This window comes from Phycodurus eques, chromosome 10 (genome assembly GCF_024500275.1).
Source record: "Phycodurus eques isolate BA_2022a chromosome 10, UOR_Pequ_1.1, whole genome shotgun sequence".
Taxonomy (NCBI): domain Eukaryota; kingdom Metazoa; phylum Chordata; class Actinopteri; order Syngnathiformes; family Syngnathidae; genus Phycodurus; species Phycodurus eques.
In genome coordinates, this window is record NC_084534.1 from 28,141,513 (window position 1) to 28,159,470 (window position 17,958).

At 46.5% G+C, this 17,958-nt stretch overlaps 1 protein-coding gene across 12 annotated transcripts in view; it reads right to left on the reverse strand.

Moving 5' to 3' along the window:
- Positions 1 to 7,291: 7,291 nt before the first annotated feature.
- The window catches only part of stab1 (stabilin 1), a 55,112-nt gene continuing 44,445 nt past the window's right edge, over positions 7,292 to 17,958 (reverse strand). For 8 of the 12 annotated variants that reach the window (XM_061686802.1, XM_061686800.1, XM_061686806.1 and 5 more), the window contains 11 exons: positions 16,688 to 16,748; positions 15,196 to 15,340; positions 13,447 to 13,580; positions 12,652 to 12,817; positions 11,383 to 11,489; positions 11,176 to 11,295; positions 10,809 to 10,943; positions 10,624 to 10,728; positions 9,518 to 9,667; positions 7,841 to 7,945; positions 7,292 to 7,717 (listed from right to left, as the gene is read on the reverse strand). In XM_061686802.1, the coding sequence (XP_061542786.1) occupies positions 7,649 to 7,717; positions 7,841 to 7,945; positions 9,518 to 9,667; positions 10,624 to 10,728; positions 10,809 to 10,943; positions 11,176 to 11,295; positions 11,383 to 11,489; positions 12,652 to 12,817; positions 13,447 to 13,580; positions 15,196 to 15,340; positions 16,688 to 16,748 (1,297 nt within the window). In that variant the 3' untranslated portion in view covers positions 7,292 to 7,648. The other 4 variants (XM_061686809.1, XR_009769260.1, XR_009769259.1 and 1 more) reach the window with 4 other exon arrangements.

The following is a 17,958-nucleotide window of genomic DNA, read 5'->3' on the forward strand; positions in this document are numbered from 1 at the left end:
CTGCGCTTCAGCGCATTTGTGCTAATGCAGTGGAATATGGTGAAGTATGACGCGGGAATGTGCGTTCAACTTGTTCAAATCGTTATCAAGCCATCATAATGGGCTTTCCTAGTTTGTCATTGCTTTTCTTGTTTTTTTTTAATGGGAAATAATTACAAAACTTCTACCAAAAGAAACTCAAATATATTTTGGAATGGGTGGAGTACAAAAAGTTAAGAGAGAGAAAATGATGGCGGCATATTCAAGTACTGACGAGCGAGCCCTGGGTTTGCTCAAACTGGTTGACTTCCTGTTCTATTCCGGGCACGGGTCCTCGAGACTTTCAAGTGTGTCCCGCGCACCCACTTTTGTGTCGATCGGTGAAACTGGTGTTGGAGGCTGATTTAAAAAAAGAAAAATAATAATAATGAATCCTTTTTCTCTCCAACTGCGCTAAAGCACGGTGCGCCACGATCAGCCCGGTGCGAGTGCGTCGTGCTAAAGTTGGCTCCCCTGTTGCGTAAGCCACCAAACAAGTTTGTATGTAAATAGCGGAGGAAAATGTTCGGTGGCGTCAACATGCTCTGCTTTGAAAAGTCACGTTTATAGTTGGATGTTTGCCATTTTCAGTTGTTTGGCGTCACCCCGTCGAGAATTGCGGCTTCTGAGCGGGGCTCATTTGGGTGAATTTCCTCTTCGGAGTTTGTCAAAATGGCCGACTTCCTGTTCAATTTCAGCGAGATGTGATTGTGCATGCTATCACGATAGACGTGTCCACCCAATTTCGTGTCCGTTGGTTGAAACTGGTGTCGGAGTACAATTTGATTGTACTTTTCTAACCGCATTTGTACGGAAATAGCTATGGGAAATCCACAAAGTTTGCATTTGCCATCCGATTCTTTTCTATTTTCAGTTGGCCTAACTAGCCAGCCACCCAGATTTAATACAAAGGGGGGGGGGGGGGGAGACCCCAACAACAACAAAACATCCCAATTTAGCGTCGGCCATTTGTTTAGGATAGCTGGTTCCCTCTCTGGGCTAATTCCCTTGTAGGATTATCATCAAAGCGCAAGTCAAAAATAGCCGCTTCAAATAAAAATGGCTGACTTCCTGTTCAATTTGGCGCAGGGGTCCTTGAGACTTTTTTGGTGAAGTGCCCCGTTATGGTAGACATTTGTGAAACTGGTGTTGGGTTGGATTATTATTATTATTATTTATTTTTTTAATGTAAAGTCCACAAGGTTTGCTTCGCAAAGGTCATGTTTTTGTTTTTGCTAAAACCAAAACGTCAGACTTCCTGTTTAATTTCCGGCCTAGGTTGGTGAGACTTTACCCGCATCCTGTCACGATAGACGCATCCAGCCCATTTCGTATCCATCGGTAAAACTGCCACCGGGGGCTGATTCTGTTTCCTCGGAGTCCACGAGGTTTTCTTCGAAAAGTCATTTTAATCGTAGCATTTTTTTGCCAAAAGCAAAATGGTTGACTTCCTGTTCCGTTTGGGGCGTGGGCTCCCAGAGACTTTTCCCACGCGTCCCGTCATTCTAAACACGTCCACGCAATTTGGCGTCCATCGGTGAAACTGCTGTCGGGGGCTGATTTGTTTCAAACCGCGTTGAAATGCACATTTCTAAGAAAACGCCACGAGCTTCGCTTCGAAAAGTCCTATTTATCGTGGGCTCATTTCCAGTCTTCCCAAGCGGCTGGCCGCCGTGCGGTAGAGGAGGTCAGTCAAAGTCTTCCTTCCTCCCCGTTTCCACCCCCCTCCCCCGCTGCCGCCACGGCGTCACTTCTCAGGCAAAACCGATTGCAGTCGTTTGTGCAGGCGCTCGCTCTTTGTGTGGCGGGGGGAAGGGAGGCCGGCGGGCAGGCGGCAGCCCGAGCGGGAGGAGCGCCGCCGCCGCCGCCGCCGTCGTCGTCACACGCACTCAAATGAAAACACGCGCCGCTACGCTGCTTTGATGTTTTCCCGCACAGGCGCTTCCGCTCCCTCGCCACCATAGAGCGCCCTATATAGTCACTTCGCCATTTTGTAGCGCTGTTGGAATGTGGACTGAGTATAGGTTGCCCCCTACAAGGTGCCCTATACATATCCAACAATGCATCTTCAAAAGTAGCCGATGACCCACGGTCACGAGACAAGCAACGTATCCCATGATGCATTGCGCCGATACAAAAAAAAAAAAAAAAAAAGTCCCTTTCTTGGATATTGTTTGAGTTTCGGCATGACGCGATGGCTTTGTTGGGAATCGTTCGCTCACTCCCTACCACTCGAGGTGCAACAAGTAATCGATTCATCGACAATCAATCTTGCTATTCCATGAATCGTTTAGAGCCACCGTTTAACTTAAAATTGTCCAGTTTCTCTGATTTCAGCCTCTCGGCGGTAAATATCCTCAGATAGCGCACTGATTATTTTTGTCTTCAACCGAAGTCGAAGACATTCGCAAACATCTGCTTTTTACGGACCAAACCACTAACTGAATCGTAATCAATTCACGGGGGGAAAAAAATCTAAACTTCCGTGGCATTAATCAGTAGCCAAAGAAGCTCTGTTTGAAAAACATTGGCGAGGAAATCATCACTCCTTTGTGTAAAGTTTTTATTTGTTAAGTCATTAAACAACACCAAATAAACAACAATAATCGATTGATAAAGACCAATTGCCAAAAAAAGGCAATAAGCTTGAATGACAAATGCTTTTATCCGATAATTCGATTAAGCGATGGGAATAATTGATTCTAAAAACATTCGAATGCATATGGAAATGCTATTAATCCCCCAAGAAAAAAACACGGCAAAATGTGTGTGTGAATAAGGAAAATAGCACTGTAATAATGTACATTATAAAAAACATTGCGTAATAACGTCATTATGACGATTGACTGCACCTCCTGGTGTGCACAACATGGCCACCGGGGGGCAGTCGATTCCATTCATTTTCCGTACAGTCATGGAGAAACAAACGAAGAATTTGACAACTTCTGTCAAATATGTTCGTTGAAGCGAAATATTACCGCCGCACGCTGTTGAGGCCGTCTCAAGCGTTTTGCATTGTTTGTTAGCCTTAAGCTAAGCAGGCTTTTGCAAGACAAAGTTAACGCGGTTTCCCTTTGTTTTATGGTCAATTGGACGGTAAACTTCAACCGAGAGGAGCGTTAAACAGCTTGAAACCTTGTTTGAGACAAACTGTTCAGTCGCTGAGATCCCTGTAGGCATGTCGTCATTCGGGAGCAGGGAATGAGTGAATGATTCCGAACGCAGTCGCTGCGTTCGGAATCATTCACTCATTCCCTGCTCCCGAATCACGACGAAGGGATTTCTAGTGGACCTTTTTTTTTTTTTTTATTGAACCATATAGTCCAGTGTATAAGAATCCCTATCTAGCGATAAGGGAATAGGGAATGAGTGAACGCGACTCCCGACACAGCCTTGGTTGCAGCCTCCAGCGTTGAGGGAGGGGGGGAAGGAAGCCATTTTACGAGAGAGAAAAGGACGGGGGGGAAACGAGCAAGGAGAAAAAGAGGAAGAGGGAACCACGGGTCGTAAACAACATGGCTGCTCTGCTCGCACGTGTTGATTCTCGCCAACCGCCTCTTCCTCCTCCCCTCAAAAAGCAACCCAACGAAGCAGGGGGCTAGCGGTTAGCAGCAAGCGAGCTATCGTGTCATGTCGACGATAAACGGCCTCGCGCTCGGCTAGGATCACGTTTGATCAGATTTACATGAATGTACATTGCGTTTTAATTGTTGTCAGCGTTTCCGCACAAATGCCTATGATGTTAGCATTTTGAGGCTCGACGTTGTTTGTCGTGTTTTCTCAGGTTAATATGAATGCATGTTCTCCGTTTTCAGCGTTGACGTGTTCGGGCTTCAAAACGCTGCCTTGTACGTTTTCTGTTTTCAAAGACGAGAATTTTCAGCGTTTGAAACGGTGACGTTAGCTTTTTAGACGATGCTCTTGTTATCGGCTTAACAGATACGGAGATGTTGTTTTTGATTGCGTTTACATGCTAAATGCTGAGCTAAATGATGGTAACAATGTGCTAACATGGAAGCTCTGAAAAAGTTGTCGTGTAGATACATGTTCTGTTTTCAGTGTTAACACGAATGTTTGTTAACACAAATGCCTCCGATAAATCGTTGTCTCTGTCTTCAGCGTTTCCACTCAAACGGCAACAATATTAGCTTTCAGGCTCTTTCGTTGCCGATCCTGTCTGCTTCATAATGTTAGCATTTTCAGGCGCTAATAATATTTAAAATCCGTTTCCACACAATGGTGTCGTACTTAACGGCCTCTGACTTCGCAGCCTTTGAATGTGTGTCACTAAGACGTGGTCGTGTTTTATCGGATTAAGACGTATGTACATTTTCTGTCTTCGTAGATGAGCCATTTTCAGTGATAATGTTAACATAAAATATGTTGGCGTTTTTCAGCTCTCAAACGCTGTCGTCATGTTTACTCGGTAATGCTATCGCAAATGCTAACATTAATTTAACGCAAAGGCGAAAAATGTTGCCATTTTTAGGTTCTCAAACTCAAAATGTTCTATTGGAGAAACATGCAGTTTTCAGAATCTAAAACGTCAAACCTTTATGTGATAAACGTTTTACAGACCGGCCTTTTGGTCGTTTGTACGCAGATGTTAGCGTTTTCAGGCTACGGCATTATCGTTAGCGTTTTCAGGCTGGGAAATGCCATCCTGTTGTTATGCCGTTTCCATAAAATGATCTCGCACGAAACGCCTCCTGACTTCCCTGTTTGTTCCGTGCCTAAAATGGCTTCAAGAGGATTTGGAGTTCAGAGCCTCTATTTATTTTGGATCACACGACCTTCCGTTCCCGTTCCCGTGCGTACGTTTGCATAATGTTTGCATATTTGTGCGGACATCTTGACATCCCGTCGTGTCACGCGCGTCCGTTAAACGGCGGCGGCGGCTCTCTTTTGTCACGCGCTCAGCGCATTCGCAGTGCTGACATTCTACGCCATCAATGATTCATGACACCGCGCACATGCACAACTCGCGGTGAACCGTGTCGAGCACGTGTTTGTGCGTTTGTGTGCGTTTCTGTCTTTGTGGTCGTGTTGTTTTTTTTTTTTATGTTCGTGTGTATACGTGGGTGTTTTTGTGAGTTAATGTGTGTTCGTATGATGTGTGGGGGTTAGGTCATGTGTCTGTGTGACTTTGTGTAAGTGGGTGAGTTTTTTTCTGTGTGCGCTTCTGTTTGTGGAAGTGCGTTTGTATGAACTTGTGTTTGTACGTGTTTATGCAGGCATTTGTCTGTGCTTGTTTGTGTAAGGGTGTGTGTGTGTGTGTGTGTTTCCAACAATGACAAAACAAAAGGAACCATTTTCACACATCAGGTCGAACGTGTGTAAAGTCGTACAGGTTCCATTTTGGCACATATCTACGCGCGCCCACGGGCAATTCCGCACAAACACGCTCAAGTAGTTGTTTGAAAAGCTGGCAGACATTTGACTTGTTGGCGAGGAGAACTTGGCGTGTTGTGTTGTGTTGACGACGGAAAGGAAAGGACCAGGAGACATTTCAACACGTGAGGTCAAACGTGTGAAGAGTCGCACGTTGTCCGTTTTTGTCGGAATTATTTCACTTTGCACAGACTCTCGCGCAAAGCACAACACGAAGTGATCCGTGTCAAGCGTGCGTGTGTGTGTTGAGAGACACTGCAATGTGAATTCGGTTATTTGTGTCCGAGTAAATTATGCGCGTTTGAAGATCATTGGTGAAAACGTGCAAAGACTGAGAACTATGTAGCGATCAATTGTGGAGATCGAGCACGAAACCGTTTCCCCCCCGTTTCAGTTTTCCACATTTTTTTGGCTGTGGCTAAAACGGCGCAGCTTGACACACTTTGGAATCTGCCAGGAGTCACTCCTCCCCCACTATTGAAGACCTCGCACGCCTTTGTTCGCGTCAGCGGTCATCCGGCGCAAATGCGACATTCAGTTAGCTAGCTGGCTATGCCGACACCCTGAGAACACATCTTCACTTCAGTCCGGTAGCCTGGCTGCTTTAGAGTGCCTCGTTGTCAGCCGTGAGTACGCGCGCACGTCACATAGAGAAAGACGGGAGTGCAAGGAGAGGGGATTTTTTTTTTTTTTTTTTTTAAACAGCCTGACGTGACAGCCAGTGTGTGGACGGGGGCTTCGCGGTGGCATGGCCGCTTCAGAGTGAGCGCCTCATTGTTGCGGCGTGGAAAAGCCCCGCAACGACCCGGTGGGATAGCGTATATTCCAGCCGCCGGAGGCTTTACGTGGATACATTTTGGCGGCTCAAACATGAAACGTAAGAAAGATGCTCAACGGAGTAGCATTCATTTGTCCAGGTCGTGAAGTGCTATTTGATTGACGGTTGGGCGGGGTGGGGTTCCGCGCATTCAGCGGAAACGCCCGCAGCGTTCCAGAGTGGGGAGAACTGCTTCATTTTTCATTGTTTTGAAATCTCATTTTATTTACTTGGCCATTTTTTTGTTAATCATTCAAATTTGTTGGGGTTGTTAACAACTCTCCTCTCTGTGGTGTGTAAAATGTAGAAGGCAGATTTCTTTTTTACTTGACAGGGTGTGCATGTTTATGTATTTTTGTGTGTGCTGGTGCAATGAGGGTACAACCAGTAGCCATTTTCACACGTATTCGGTCAGCCTTTTTTCACACAACGGGAAGTGATCCACGTTTAGCACGTTCTGGGAAATACTCGCTTTTGCGTGCTGTTTGAGCGTTTATGGTGATACTCTTATTTACGGCTTGAGATCCGAAACAGCGGGCGTTAAATTGCGTCTTCGTTCACTCTAACTTGTTGGCAACAGGTGTCCAAGTGGATGAAAACGGTTTGATGCTTTAGGTAGCGCTGGTGGTTCCTACCATGGGAAATTTGGGAGAGCAGCGCAAGCGCAAAATGAATTTTGAAGTGATGGAATTGGAAGACATATTACCGAGTCACAGAAATGAAATCTTCTGGAAGCCAGCAACTGCAACTGTGTTCCTGCTGAACCTGCATTTGATGAGTATACTTGTCCCTTAAAATCCAAACGTTCACTGCCATTGACGAATGTATTCGTCAATGACGTTTTTTGAAGGGGAGGGGTGGCGGAGAGTCTGACGCTGCTCGACTGTCATTTTCAAGGTTGCAGACAATGCTAACATTGCATTAAACACTGGACAGCACACCTGCAAAACCGCTCTGGGAGAGGCCAGGAAAAAACCCGGACGCACAGAATTGCGTAGTTGAAAGGAGTTTTGTCATGAGTGAGATGGCATGACTCCTTCTTGTGACTGCTGACGATGTCAACCCTTACATCATTCGGAAGCATTGCTGAATAGACCACGTCGTGATCATTTTTGTTTCCGGCCTTTCAAAAAGGTTTACACTAGTGGAAAAACAACCACACCTTAATCGGTCTGTTCATCCTCTGTATTTTCTGCTGTTTTGGTTAGCGACCAGGTTGAAAGGGGCTCATTTGTAAACGCTTCGACATCCGTGTGTGATTCGAGACAAAATCACAATGCTCGTGCTTGGTAGAAAATGATTAGTGCAAAACTTTATTGACAATCACTTTGTCTTCCTGTGGCACGACAGCTTTGATTTTTGGATACACGAGAACTGCCCGTTCAAAGTTGGAAACCAGCGGGGTGGGGGTAACAAGTACTTTTACTGGTCCAGGTCCAGGATCTTTGGGGGTTCCTCGGGTTCTGCCGGCTCCGCCCCCTGACTCGTTTCCTGTAAGATGATTGAGATGCAGGCTGGCCAATGTTCACACGAGGACTGAGTCACATGGCTGACCAATTACGTGTGAAGCGGTATTGACTGACATGTAGACCAGCCAGCGTGTCGAGGACTCACCCCAAAAGACTCGGCGAAGGCTCTGGAGCCGCTGTACAAAGGATTGGGGATGGAGACCAGGGCGGGTTTGGACGGGCCCCCCGCCGGATTGTCCTCGTCTTCATTCTGTTACGCGAGGTGAGCGGTCGTTAGCTATTAGCAGCGTTGGGTGGTCCATTTAGGACCTAAATTCTAACATTGGTTCCATGAAGTGATACAAATTCCCAACAATTGTATTACCTTCATTTGGTAGCATTTCTCTTGGCTGGATGTTTGATTTTTTTTTTTTTTTACCCAATCAGATTTCAGCCCCTTTATGTTGCCACGTCTATCTAATCTGCCCAGGGCCTTCAGAACATATGCATTGTAACAGCTCTAATTGGTTACGGTTACTGTCGGCCGTAAATACGTGAATAAAATGCATCATGCTAGTTGTCCGCTCAACCAAACTTTTGCGGCGGAAGGCAGATGCTTGCTGCTCATCCAATCACAAATCTAACAACAGCCGTGTTAGATTTGCGATTGGCGGTCAGCGGGAGAGGATCGCCAAGATGGCGGCGCCCGTGTCTGCTTTGGTTTAGGACTAAACAAACCATCCAAACCAGTGCAATCTGTAACAACAGCTCATCAGAACGTGTGACTAAAATGGCGGAGCGTGACGCACTTCGGAGGCCGGCGTGAGTTGCCCCTCCCCCGCTATCGAAGTCCTCGAGGGCCACATCACGTCACATCAGTGGTTAACCGCCAGAACTGCAATGTGCAGTTAGCTAGCTGGCTATGCCTACACCGCGAAAATACATCATCTCTTCGGATAGTCTGCTAGCCTGGCTGCTTTAGAGCGCCTCGTTGTTGGGGAGGTGGGGGTCCTGACGCGACGGCTAGTTTGTGGGATGGGGTGGCCACTAGATCGCCTTGTTGCCACGGTGTGGAAAAGCCTTGCGATGATCCAGTTGAATATATTTCAGCCAGCGGATATACTACATTTTCACGGAAAAAGTAGCGTCCATTTTTCGCATGACGTAGTCGAGGTGTTTAATTGATAGTCGATGGTTGAGCGGGTCGTGTTTTCAGCGCATTCAGCGGACACGCTCACGGCGTCTGAGAGCGCAGAGAACGGCTACATCGTGTAGACTTGGCGATTTTTCTAACCATTCAAATTTGGCAGGGTTCTTAACACTTTTGTGTGCCGTGTCAAATTTACGAGACATTTTATTTCCAGGGACTCCGTCGTCAGCAGAGGGCATCTCTACTTCAGTCAAAACTGCGTCATTCGTTGGAGTGCACTTAAATGATTCCATTCAAATGTGTTGCACATCAAAGTTAACTGAAAATTGGAAGCCTGAATACAGGTTCAAAAACAAACAGTTTGAATGCAATTCTATTGTACTAAAAAGGGAAATGCAACTGAACTGCACTCGGTCAGTGAATCTTTCGCTGCACCACACCGAGTATCACGGAGCTTCGTGTAATCTGGTAAAAAAAAAAAAAAAATGTTCGTGGGTTGAGTCTAGAATGAAACCGATTTCGGCCCAATATGATCAGTCAATCCAGAAGATGACAAGAAATGAAAAAAATTGTTCATGAGTTTCAATTGGCCACCGTAAAGCCCGCCCCGATTTTGTTTTTTAATGAGGTACACACAAATGGCCAGCATAGGGAGAGCGTGTGTGTGTGTGCGTGCGTGCGTGCGCGTCTCACTTTGAAGTAGTGAAATCTGAAGGCGTCCGTCTTGTGTTTGAAGACGTAGTAGCCGATCCCGGCCGCCACGCCGGTCAGCAGCAACGACACCAAGATGGCCGACACGGTGCCGCTGGAATGGGCGTGGCCGCGCGAAGCGTGACGAGGAGCCTGGAGCGGCCGCCGGACAAAAATGCGCGCACGTCAATCAACCGGGTAACCCCACGACGGCGCTTCATGTCAACGATCTGGTAACCACGGCGATCGGAATGCGTTCAAGCAGCGGAAGAAAAAATAAATACTTGACTCTTCGAGTACTGACATCAGGACCAACAAAAACGAGACGGCGGTTTTGAGTTCAAATTATTGTGAGCCACTGCAACAATTTGAACATGCACATGAATATAACAATATGATGATAATAATGATGATTTAATTAAAATGCATCGCACATACGTTGAATAAAGGTTGTACTGTAATAAATATTTAAAAACAAACAGTTCTTAAAGAGGTTTAGGGTTAGCTTGTAATGTGTTTTTAGTGTGAAAAGTAGCATTATATTATACGCTGTAAAAAAATAAATAAATACAATAACATACTGTAATTAAATAGAATGTAAAGAATGAAACATGTTTTGTCCCACTTTTTGCTTCAATTCAATGGACATTCATAGATCGTTTTACACGTGAGATTATGCGAGTCCCAGGATGCACGTCATGGAAACAACGAGTCCCAGCCCCGGAACAACGAGTCCCAGCAATTTATCATCACAGAATACAGATACAGTAATCCTACGCTATATTGCAGATTGTATTTACAGTTATTACTCTATTTTTTATAATGTTTGTACAATATTTTGGTGTGATCCATTGCTCTCTCTTAATATATTGTTGTTCAGTTCGGCCGGGAGTGATAATAAACAGCTTGAATCTCTTTTTTGAACAACTGTCAAACTGCCACTAAACAACACTTGCGTCGCAAAACAAATCCTAAATGGGGTTACTCGTATCTCGAGGCACCACACTTAAAATCATATTTGATGTTTATAAACCAACAAAGAATCCAATTTAATGTCCGTACGCCTCATGTAGCATAATTACATGATATTTAATATTTATCCAGCTGACCTGAGGCGGCGGAGCCGTAAGCGGCGCCTCGATGACGTGAACGATTCCGTTCACCGCCGGGATGTCCCACACCAGTAGGAGGCGCTGGTTCACGAGTTTACGACTCTGAGGGGGAAAGCGGTAAAAAAACTCCAATTGAAATAACGTACTGCCGAACGGTGCGTGTGCGCTCCGATGCGTCCCACCTCGTTGTTGCCATGGGTAACAGACAGGTTGAAGCCAAGCCTGGACGGGATGACTTCCTGGTGTCGCAGCTCCTTAAATGGTCGCCTGACGTGATTGGTGGAGATGTGATACTCCAGATCTCGACCCGAGAGCACCTAACACGCGTGCGTTAGTAAATAAGCAAAGACAGAAATTCACACAAGGACTTGAAATCATCCATAAAGTAGAAATTATGTTCATCAGCACCTTGAACAAGAACAATAAATCGAAAAAGTAAAAATAATCCATAGAGTAAAACCTATTCTTGATCATTGCCACCATGCACAGTAGAAATAAACAGGAGTAGAAATAATCCACAGAGTCAGCAAAGTTGTGACGGGGGCTCACCTGGCTGGGGCTGAATCCGGCATCGTGCGGGACAAACAGCGTCACATTCGACTGCCTTTCAGACAGAAAGTCTACCAGACGCTGGCCCTGTGCAGAGAAACCACCGTAGTCCAACAAGAACTGGAAAAAAAAAAAAAAGAAGAAAGGAAAGAAAGCTTGTGACTGGATGAATGTCCTTTCAGGATTGAAGAGTTGACGGTGTTTTACCTTGTAAAAGGTGGAGAAGTTGCTGTAGGACGCCAGGACGTCAGTCAGGACGCCGTTACAGAAGAAGCCGTCCCCGACGTAGCCGTCGGGACACTCGCAAGTCACATCTGCACACGTCGACATTTGCATTGAATTGAAAAAAACAGCAATTTCTCCCATAATTCATACATTTTTCAGTATTTGACATTTTCCTTGGAAACGTCTTATGATTTTTGCCTTATCCTTTCACATTTCGCACCTGATTCAAACCACTCCAACTTCAAAATTTGAATCCCCTCAGTCAGATCGTAACCAAGATTGGTGTCGGGTCTCGGTTCAGAAGTGGAACAACGACATCAAGCTGTACGCTAAGAACGAGCGTGACATCGAGTCCCCGATTCACCTCACGAGGATGTCTTAGCGATGACATCAGAATGTCGCTCGGACGAGATAAGTGCGGGCGAATGACATCGAGACGAGGGAAGATGTTCACAACCGGAGGGCAACATAACAGTTGCATGACTTGGATTCCCCCAAGCAAACGGCAACCGTCAGCTCGAAGGGCAGCCACAGCCAAATATCGAGAGAGAGAGAGAGAGAGAGAGAGAGAGAGAGAGAGAGAGAGAGCGAGAGGGAGGCAGATCCTGAAGAGTCAGCTGAACGGCAACAATAAGATCCAGGCCCTTCCGGTAATCAGTTACCTTGCCGCCATAATAGCCTGGCCACCGGAAGAGACGGAAGCCACCGATTTCAACAAGAACGCTCCTTACAACGCACGGACGGTTCCAGCCCAAGTCCAGCATCCCGAGGCTTTGCGCTTCCGAGGACTAGCGAGCGTCACGGGCAATATCCAGGAGGAAAAAACAGGCCTCCAAAAATACCTCAAGAAGTTGACACCTAGGGACGACCTGTGAGTGAATGCCTCAGGCAATGGAAGCACAGTAAGGAGAAGGAGCCAGATGGGCTGTCACGGAGAGACAATTCCCCGAATGGCATGTTAGAATGAAAAATTGAAGAAATGGCTGAGATTGATAAAACGTACCAGGAGTTGGAAAACGCTGGACTGAAAGACAACACGGAGGCACAAATCATAGAAGCACCAGAACAGGGCCTAAACACAGGATCAATCGAGGCCGGGGAGGTCTCCCACATCAGACAGGACCCCAAGTGCTTTTCTCTCAAAAAAAGGCAGCTTTTCAATTTCTATGGCATTTACGTTGAATCCCCTGGACCCAAAAAGTTTGAGAACGCAAATCTCGTCAACGAAACACTTCGAAAGCTGCGTGGTACCTGAGATTCTGTAGCAGTACGCGTCGTACGTGCTGCTCTGGTCCACGGGTTCCTTGTAGAGGACCACGCCCACGTGGTTTTCGCCGCACTTCATGCTCGGGAAGCGCGTGGGGTACCCGACTTTGGCGCCCTCCATCCAGCCGGCCACGCACAGATGCATCCCCAGCTGGAAGCGCAGCGGCCACGTCAACACAAGAGCTCGATGGACCGAAAATGGCAAATACTGACAGAAGTGAGAACAGTTGTTCCGTAGAATGAGCTCAACGGTTTGACTTGCTCGACAAATAAGGAACGATTGAGTCCATTTGTAAAATCCCTAAAATTCACTTTATCCATGGAAGAAAAGATTGAAATGGAGTCATTTTTCAAATTGAAGCCACTCTTCCATACTTCTCTTCCCCAAATTCCCATATTTTTGGTTCCTTTACAAATGTACCTAATAATTCCACATTTCTTCATCCAATTCAAAACGTTCCGTCTTCAAAATTCACTCATTTGTGACATTTAAAAACAAACATTTAACGTTCCCAAAACTCCCACATTTCCCATGGCTAAATTCTATGATATATCAAATGGATACTTTTATTTTGTGTGAATGTCAACTGTTGACAAAGGCAAAAGTAATCCAAATCAAAACTTAAAGTCGCAAACATAATCAGAGATGAATTAAGCTGTAACGGATACATTTTTTTCAAGTTGACCCAAAGTATACATTTTTGTCCTGTGTACCCCAGACACAACGGAGACGGCGTTGACGCATCTGCTGTTCCCACGGAAACCATGGATGCGGGGTACCTGTTGTGCGTCGCTCAGCTGTTTGAAGTCGGCCAGCACGCCGCCGTCGGCCCGGCACGCGGCGCCCGCCTGGCTGAAATTCATCTTGTACTTCCCCTCCGGCAAGCGCAGGTGGAACACTCCCGCCGCGTTGGCTGGGAACACAAGCGGCACGTCGGAGACGAGGTTACGTACGGGTAATGTCTCCACCGCGAGGCCGACGCCGTCAGTTACCACGGCAACCCAGCGACTGCTGAGCACGGCCTTCGAGAGACGACCGCTACCGCCCCCCGCCCCCGCCCGCCTCTGGAGCAGGCGTTACCATGGTAATTACACTCAGTAGGGTTGTGTGCAGAGTATGTGTTACCATGGTAACAGAAGCGGGTGCATTTGTGGAATAGTAGCATTGTACGTAATTCATATGAATGATTCTTTTAGCGGTGGTCTTCATTAATACGCCCAATGATCTGAATCGTGAAATGCGCCGACTCTTGGCCAAAACTCTGGTGGTCCTTGCTCAGATTACAGCGGGTGACAGATGATGAATGTAAATGAACCTGAAAGTGGCTCACTGATGCCAGCAAGTCTGCTACAAAGGTTCAAACTAGGGAGACCTGTCAAAATGTGATCGTTTACGACTGACAACTGTTCTACCAGCCCCCTGCCTCATGGACCAAGAGCCCCTCCAAGAGGGGGATAAATGCCATGACCACCTTGTGTTTACAGACACCATTAGAAAGCAAGAAGCTCTTATTAACCAGTTGTATTGCACGTTAAATGAACACCAGATACCATTCAAAACGAAATATATATATATATGATTGTATTGGACGACTTCGTTATATTCAAAAAATATCAATAAGAGTGCCGAGACACGATTATAAACTACCAACTGAGGTAACGTGACATTGGCTCTATTGTGATAATTCGAAACTATGCCATTTGAGGGAAACTTGGTTTGAGCCAATCAAGACCAAGAGGAGGGTTTTTGAATGAGGCGAGCAAGTCCCAGATGGAGTCTCTATAAACGCGTGTCTTATTGGAACTGTTCAGTACTTTCGTCGCTGTGGCAAATTGCTGTTTTTTGGGATCAGCTCTTGGTCCAAGTTTATTTCTCAAACCTTAGCGAGCTAAATTCAAATTCAAGTCCGTCGCTTGGCTACCATCTTCTGAGGAGAAGCAGCCTTGGGTGCAGAAGGAGAGCCGACGGAGGCCGGGGGACGAGCACCTCGCCCGACAAAGAAAGCGACAATTCGAGACACCACACATTACCATGGAAACACAAGCGATCAGATTAGCAGGGTAGCAAAAACAAAGCATGCACGTGGTGTACGGTTACCGTGGTAACATAATTCCTGCGGTCCCGTTACAAGTGGTAACAGAGGCTCGCGGAATGTGTTGCTGTTGTCATGGTAACAGACGTTTTGTGGAAAGGTTATGTGGGTGCGACATTTGTTACCATGGCAACAGACATCTTGCGGAGATGTTACATTGGTAACTCGGGTAGTCCAATGACATTTGTATGTCACGCGAGTCATCACAGACAGCAAAAGTCACAAGGTGTCCGTTGCCATGGTAACAGACATCTTACGGAAAGGTTCCAATGGTAACAAAGGACCTCGGAATGTTATTCAAGTCGTCGTGGATAAAGATCACAAGATGTCTGTTGCCGTGGCGACAGACATCTTTTGGGAAGGTTACAAGCAAGAGCTCCGTCTCCGTGGTGACAAACCACGGCGCAAGGGCGCGAGACCCGGACGGAGGCGTTACCGTGGTAATGCAAGTCCTTGCAGGAGGCCACGGGGTGGCAGCCGCCGTTGTCCTCCAGGCAGCGGTCGACAGGGGGCACCACTTTCTCCAGGCACTGGATCCCGTTGCCCACGTAGCCCGGCAAGCACTCGCACTCGCGCTCGTTCTGGAGGGACGGCCATTTGTGACGCGCTTACTTTAAAAAGCAGCGAGTCGTGAAATACACTAAACCCAGCTAACAAAGACATCGTCGTAAGCTAACGCTGTTCTTCGTCAACCGTAACGTCAGAGCGGTGGCTCTCGACGTGGCTTCGATCGGGGTTCTGTGAGTCAGTCTCGGGGGTTCAGCGGAGGACGACGAACGCGCAGTGCGTGCGTGCATAAAAGCCTTTTCACACTGCATTTAGCACGGGCGCAGCAATCCATTGTGGATGTGCTGCAAAGGCGTGACAACGGAACGCAGTGTCGCATCGCGTTGCGGCGCTGCGCCTCGAGATGGGAGCGTCGTCGTCGTGGCATCAGACGGCGCATCTAACAGGGGAGGCGTTGGCAGAGTGATTTCAGAGAGCTAACAGCGATGCACAGACATGAATAAAAGCCTCCATACGACGGCGCGCTGCAGCGGCCCGGCTAAGCGACGTTTCTATTTGGCGGCTGTGTTGCGAGCCAACGTTTCCATCAAAGGCAACGCGTGGACATTGAGGGGGTCCGCCGTATATAGGATACAGTGATGATGCCATCAAATTTGATTGTTATGGTTTCACAGTCATGACGGCTCTCTGAGAGGAAACTGCCAATAATGTGGGCCGTGACGCCCCTGCAATAGAGGTCATGATGGAAGCTAACTTCGTAAGTTAATGTTGGAAATTAACGCTCGTCTTTCTCAACTCGAACATTAGCGCTAACGTCGAAGCTAACTTTGGAAACTAACCTGGGTGCCAACGCTCTAAGCTAACATTAGAGGTACAGTGAAAGCTACCTTCAGAATCAAAGATTGGACACCGACATTGGATGTAACATCGGAAGCGAAAGTTGATCTTCCTCAGGTCTAACGTTATCGGGAACGTTGGAAGCTACCTTCTGAAGCTAACATTGGAGTTAACGTTGAAGCTAACAGAGTAAACATTGGAAGCTAATGTTCAACCAAATACTGGAAACCAGCACTGGTCTTCCTCAGCTCTAACGTTAGAGGTTACATTGAGAGCTCACATTAAAAGTTAACTTTAGATGCTAACAGTGGAAGCTTACATTGGCAGCTCATGTTGAAGCCAACTTTAGAAGCTATCATTGGAAGCTAATGCTAAAGCTAACATTGCAAACCAATGTTGGAAGCTATTGTTGGAGGTAACATTGGAAGTTAACTTCGGAATCTTAAAATTGGGAACTACCGTTTTTGTTTGTTCAAATATTTGTTACCATGTGTTGAAAAAGTGTGTTTTGAAGTTGAAAGCATGTGTGAGGGGTATTTTCAAACCCATCCCAAAAAGGGTTAACTGTATACGTTTGCACCCACCGGGCCTGTAAACTTGCAGGATGCAAAGTCGCTGCAGCCGCCATTTGTCTCCTCCACACACCTGGAAAACACATTCATCGTGTTACCACTGGTGGGCGGCCAGTTCCGAAAAGGCCTTCTCGCTATCAGAAGCAATGAGCACCATTTACAGCTCATGTGGTGATTCAAAAGTAACTCCCCACTTTGAAGTACTTGTAATTGATTTCTGAGCTATAATTCCTGCAAGAAATGAATATGATGAGATGCAGGGGCAGCTGCTCAAAGCTGTTCGGGATCCACATTCATTTGAACATTTCACAAGGATGGAAGACTTCTTCCAAAGTTGTTCATTTGATAGCGTTTCTCTTGGCTGCACTGTTTAGAGTACGTGTATGTATATTAGATCTTTTGTCCAATCGGATTTCAGCCTCAATGTGTTGCCATGTCAATCTAATCTTCCTCCAGAATCCATAGTGCTGTTTTATTGTACTAACTTCAACGACTGTACGGTATTTCAGCAATAGGACCTTACAGCTCACAGTGCATGTCAGAGCAAATGAGAATCACGAGGACGAAGGAACTGCCTGAAGAGCTCAGAGACCGAATTGTGGCAAAGCACAGATCTGGCCAAGGTTACAAAAACGTTTCTGCTGCACTTAAGGTTCCTAAGAGCCCATTATGGTCTCCAGGGAGACCGGATGCAATCGAAGAATAGATGAATGCGGCCAAGTACGGGGATATCCTGGACCAAAACCTTGTCCAGAGTGCTCAGAACCTCAGACTGGGCCGAAGGTTCACCTTCAAAACAGACAATGACCCTAAGCACACAGCTAAAATACCGAAGGAGTGGCTTCAGAACAAGTCTGTGACTGTTTTTGAATGGCCCAGCCAGAGCCCTGACTTAAACCCAATTGAGCATCTCTGGAGAGACCTGAAAATGGCCTGAAAGAACTGGAGAGGATCTGCAAGGAGGAATGGCAGATGATCCCCAAATCCAGGTGTGGAAAAAACCCGACTAACCTTTGCATCATTCCCAAAAAGACGACTAAATACTGAGCAAAGGCTCTGAATACTTACGGCTGAGTTTTCTTTTTTTAATTCATCAGCAAAAAATTCAACAATCCTCTTTTTTTCTGTCACTATGCGGTGCTGTGTGTACATTAGTGTGGAAAAAAATGAACTTCAATGATTTTAGCAAAGGGCTGCAATATAACAAAGAGTGAAACATTTAAGGGGCTCTGAAAACTGTCCGTACCCACTGTAAGCAATGTCACAGGAATGAAAGTCATTTG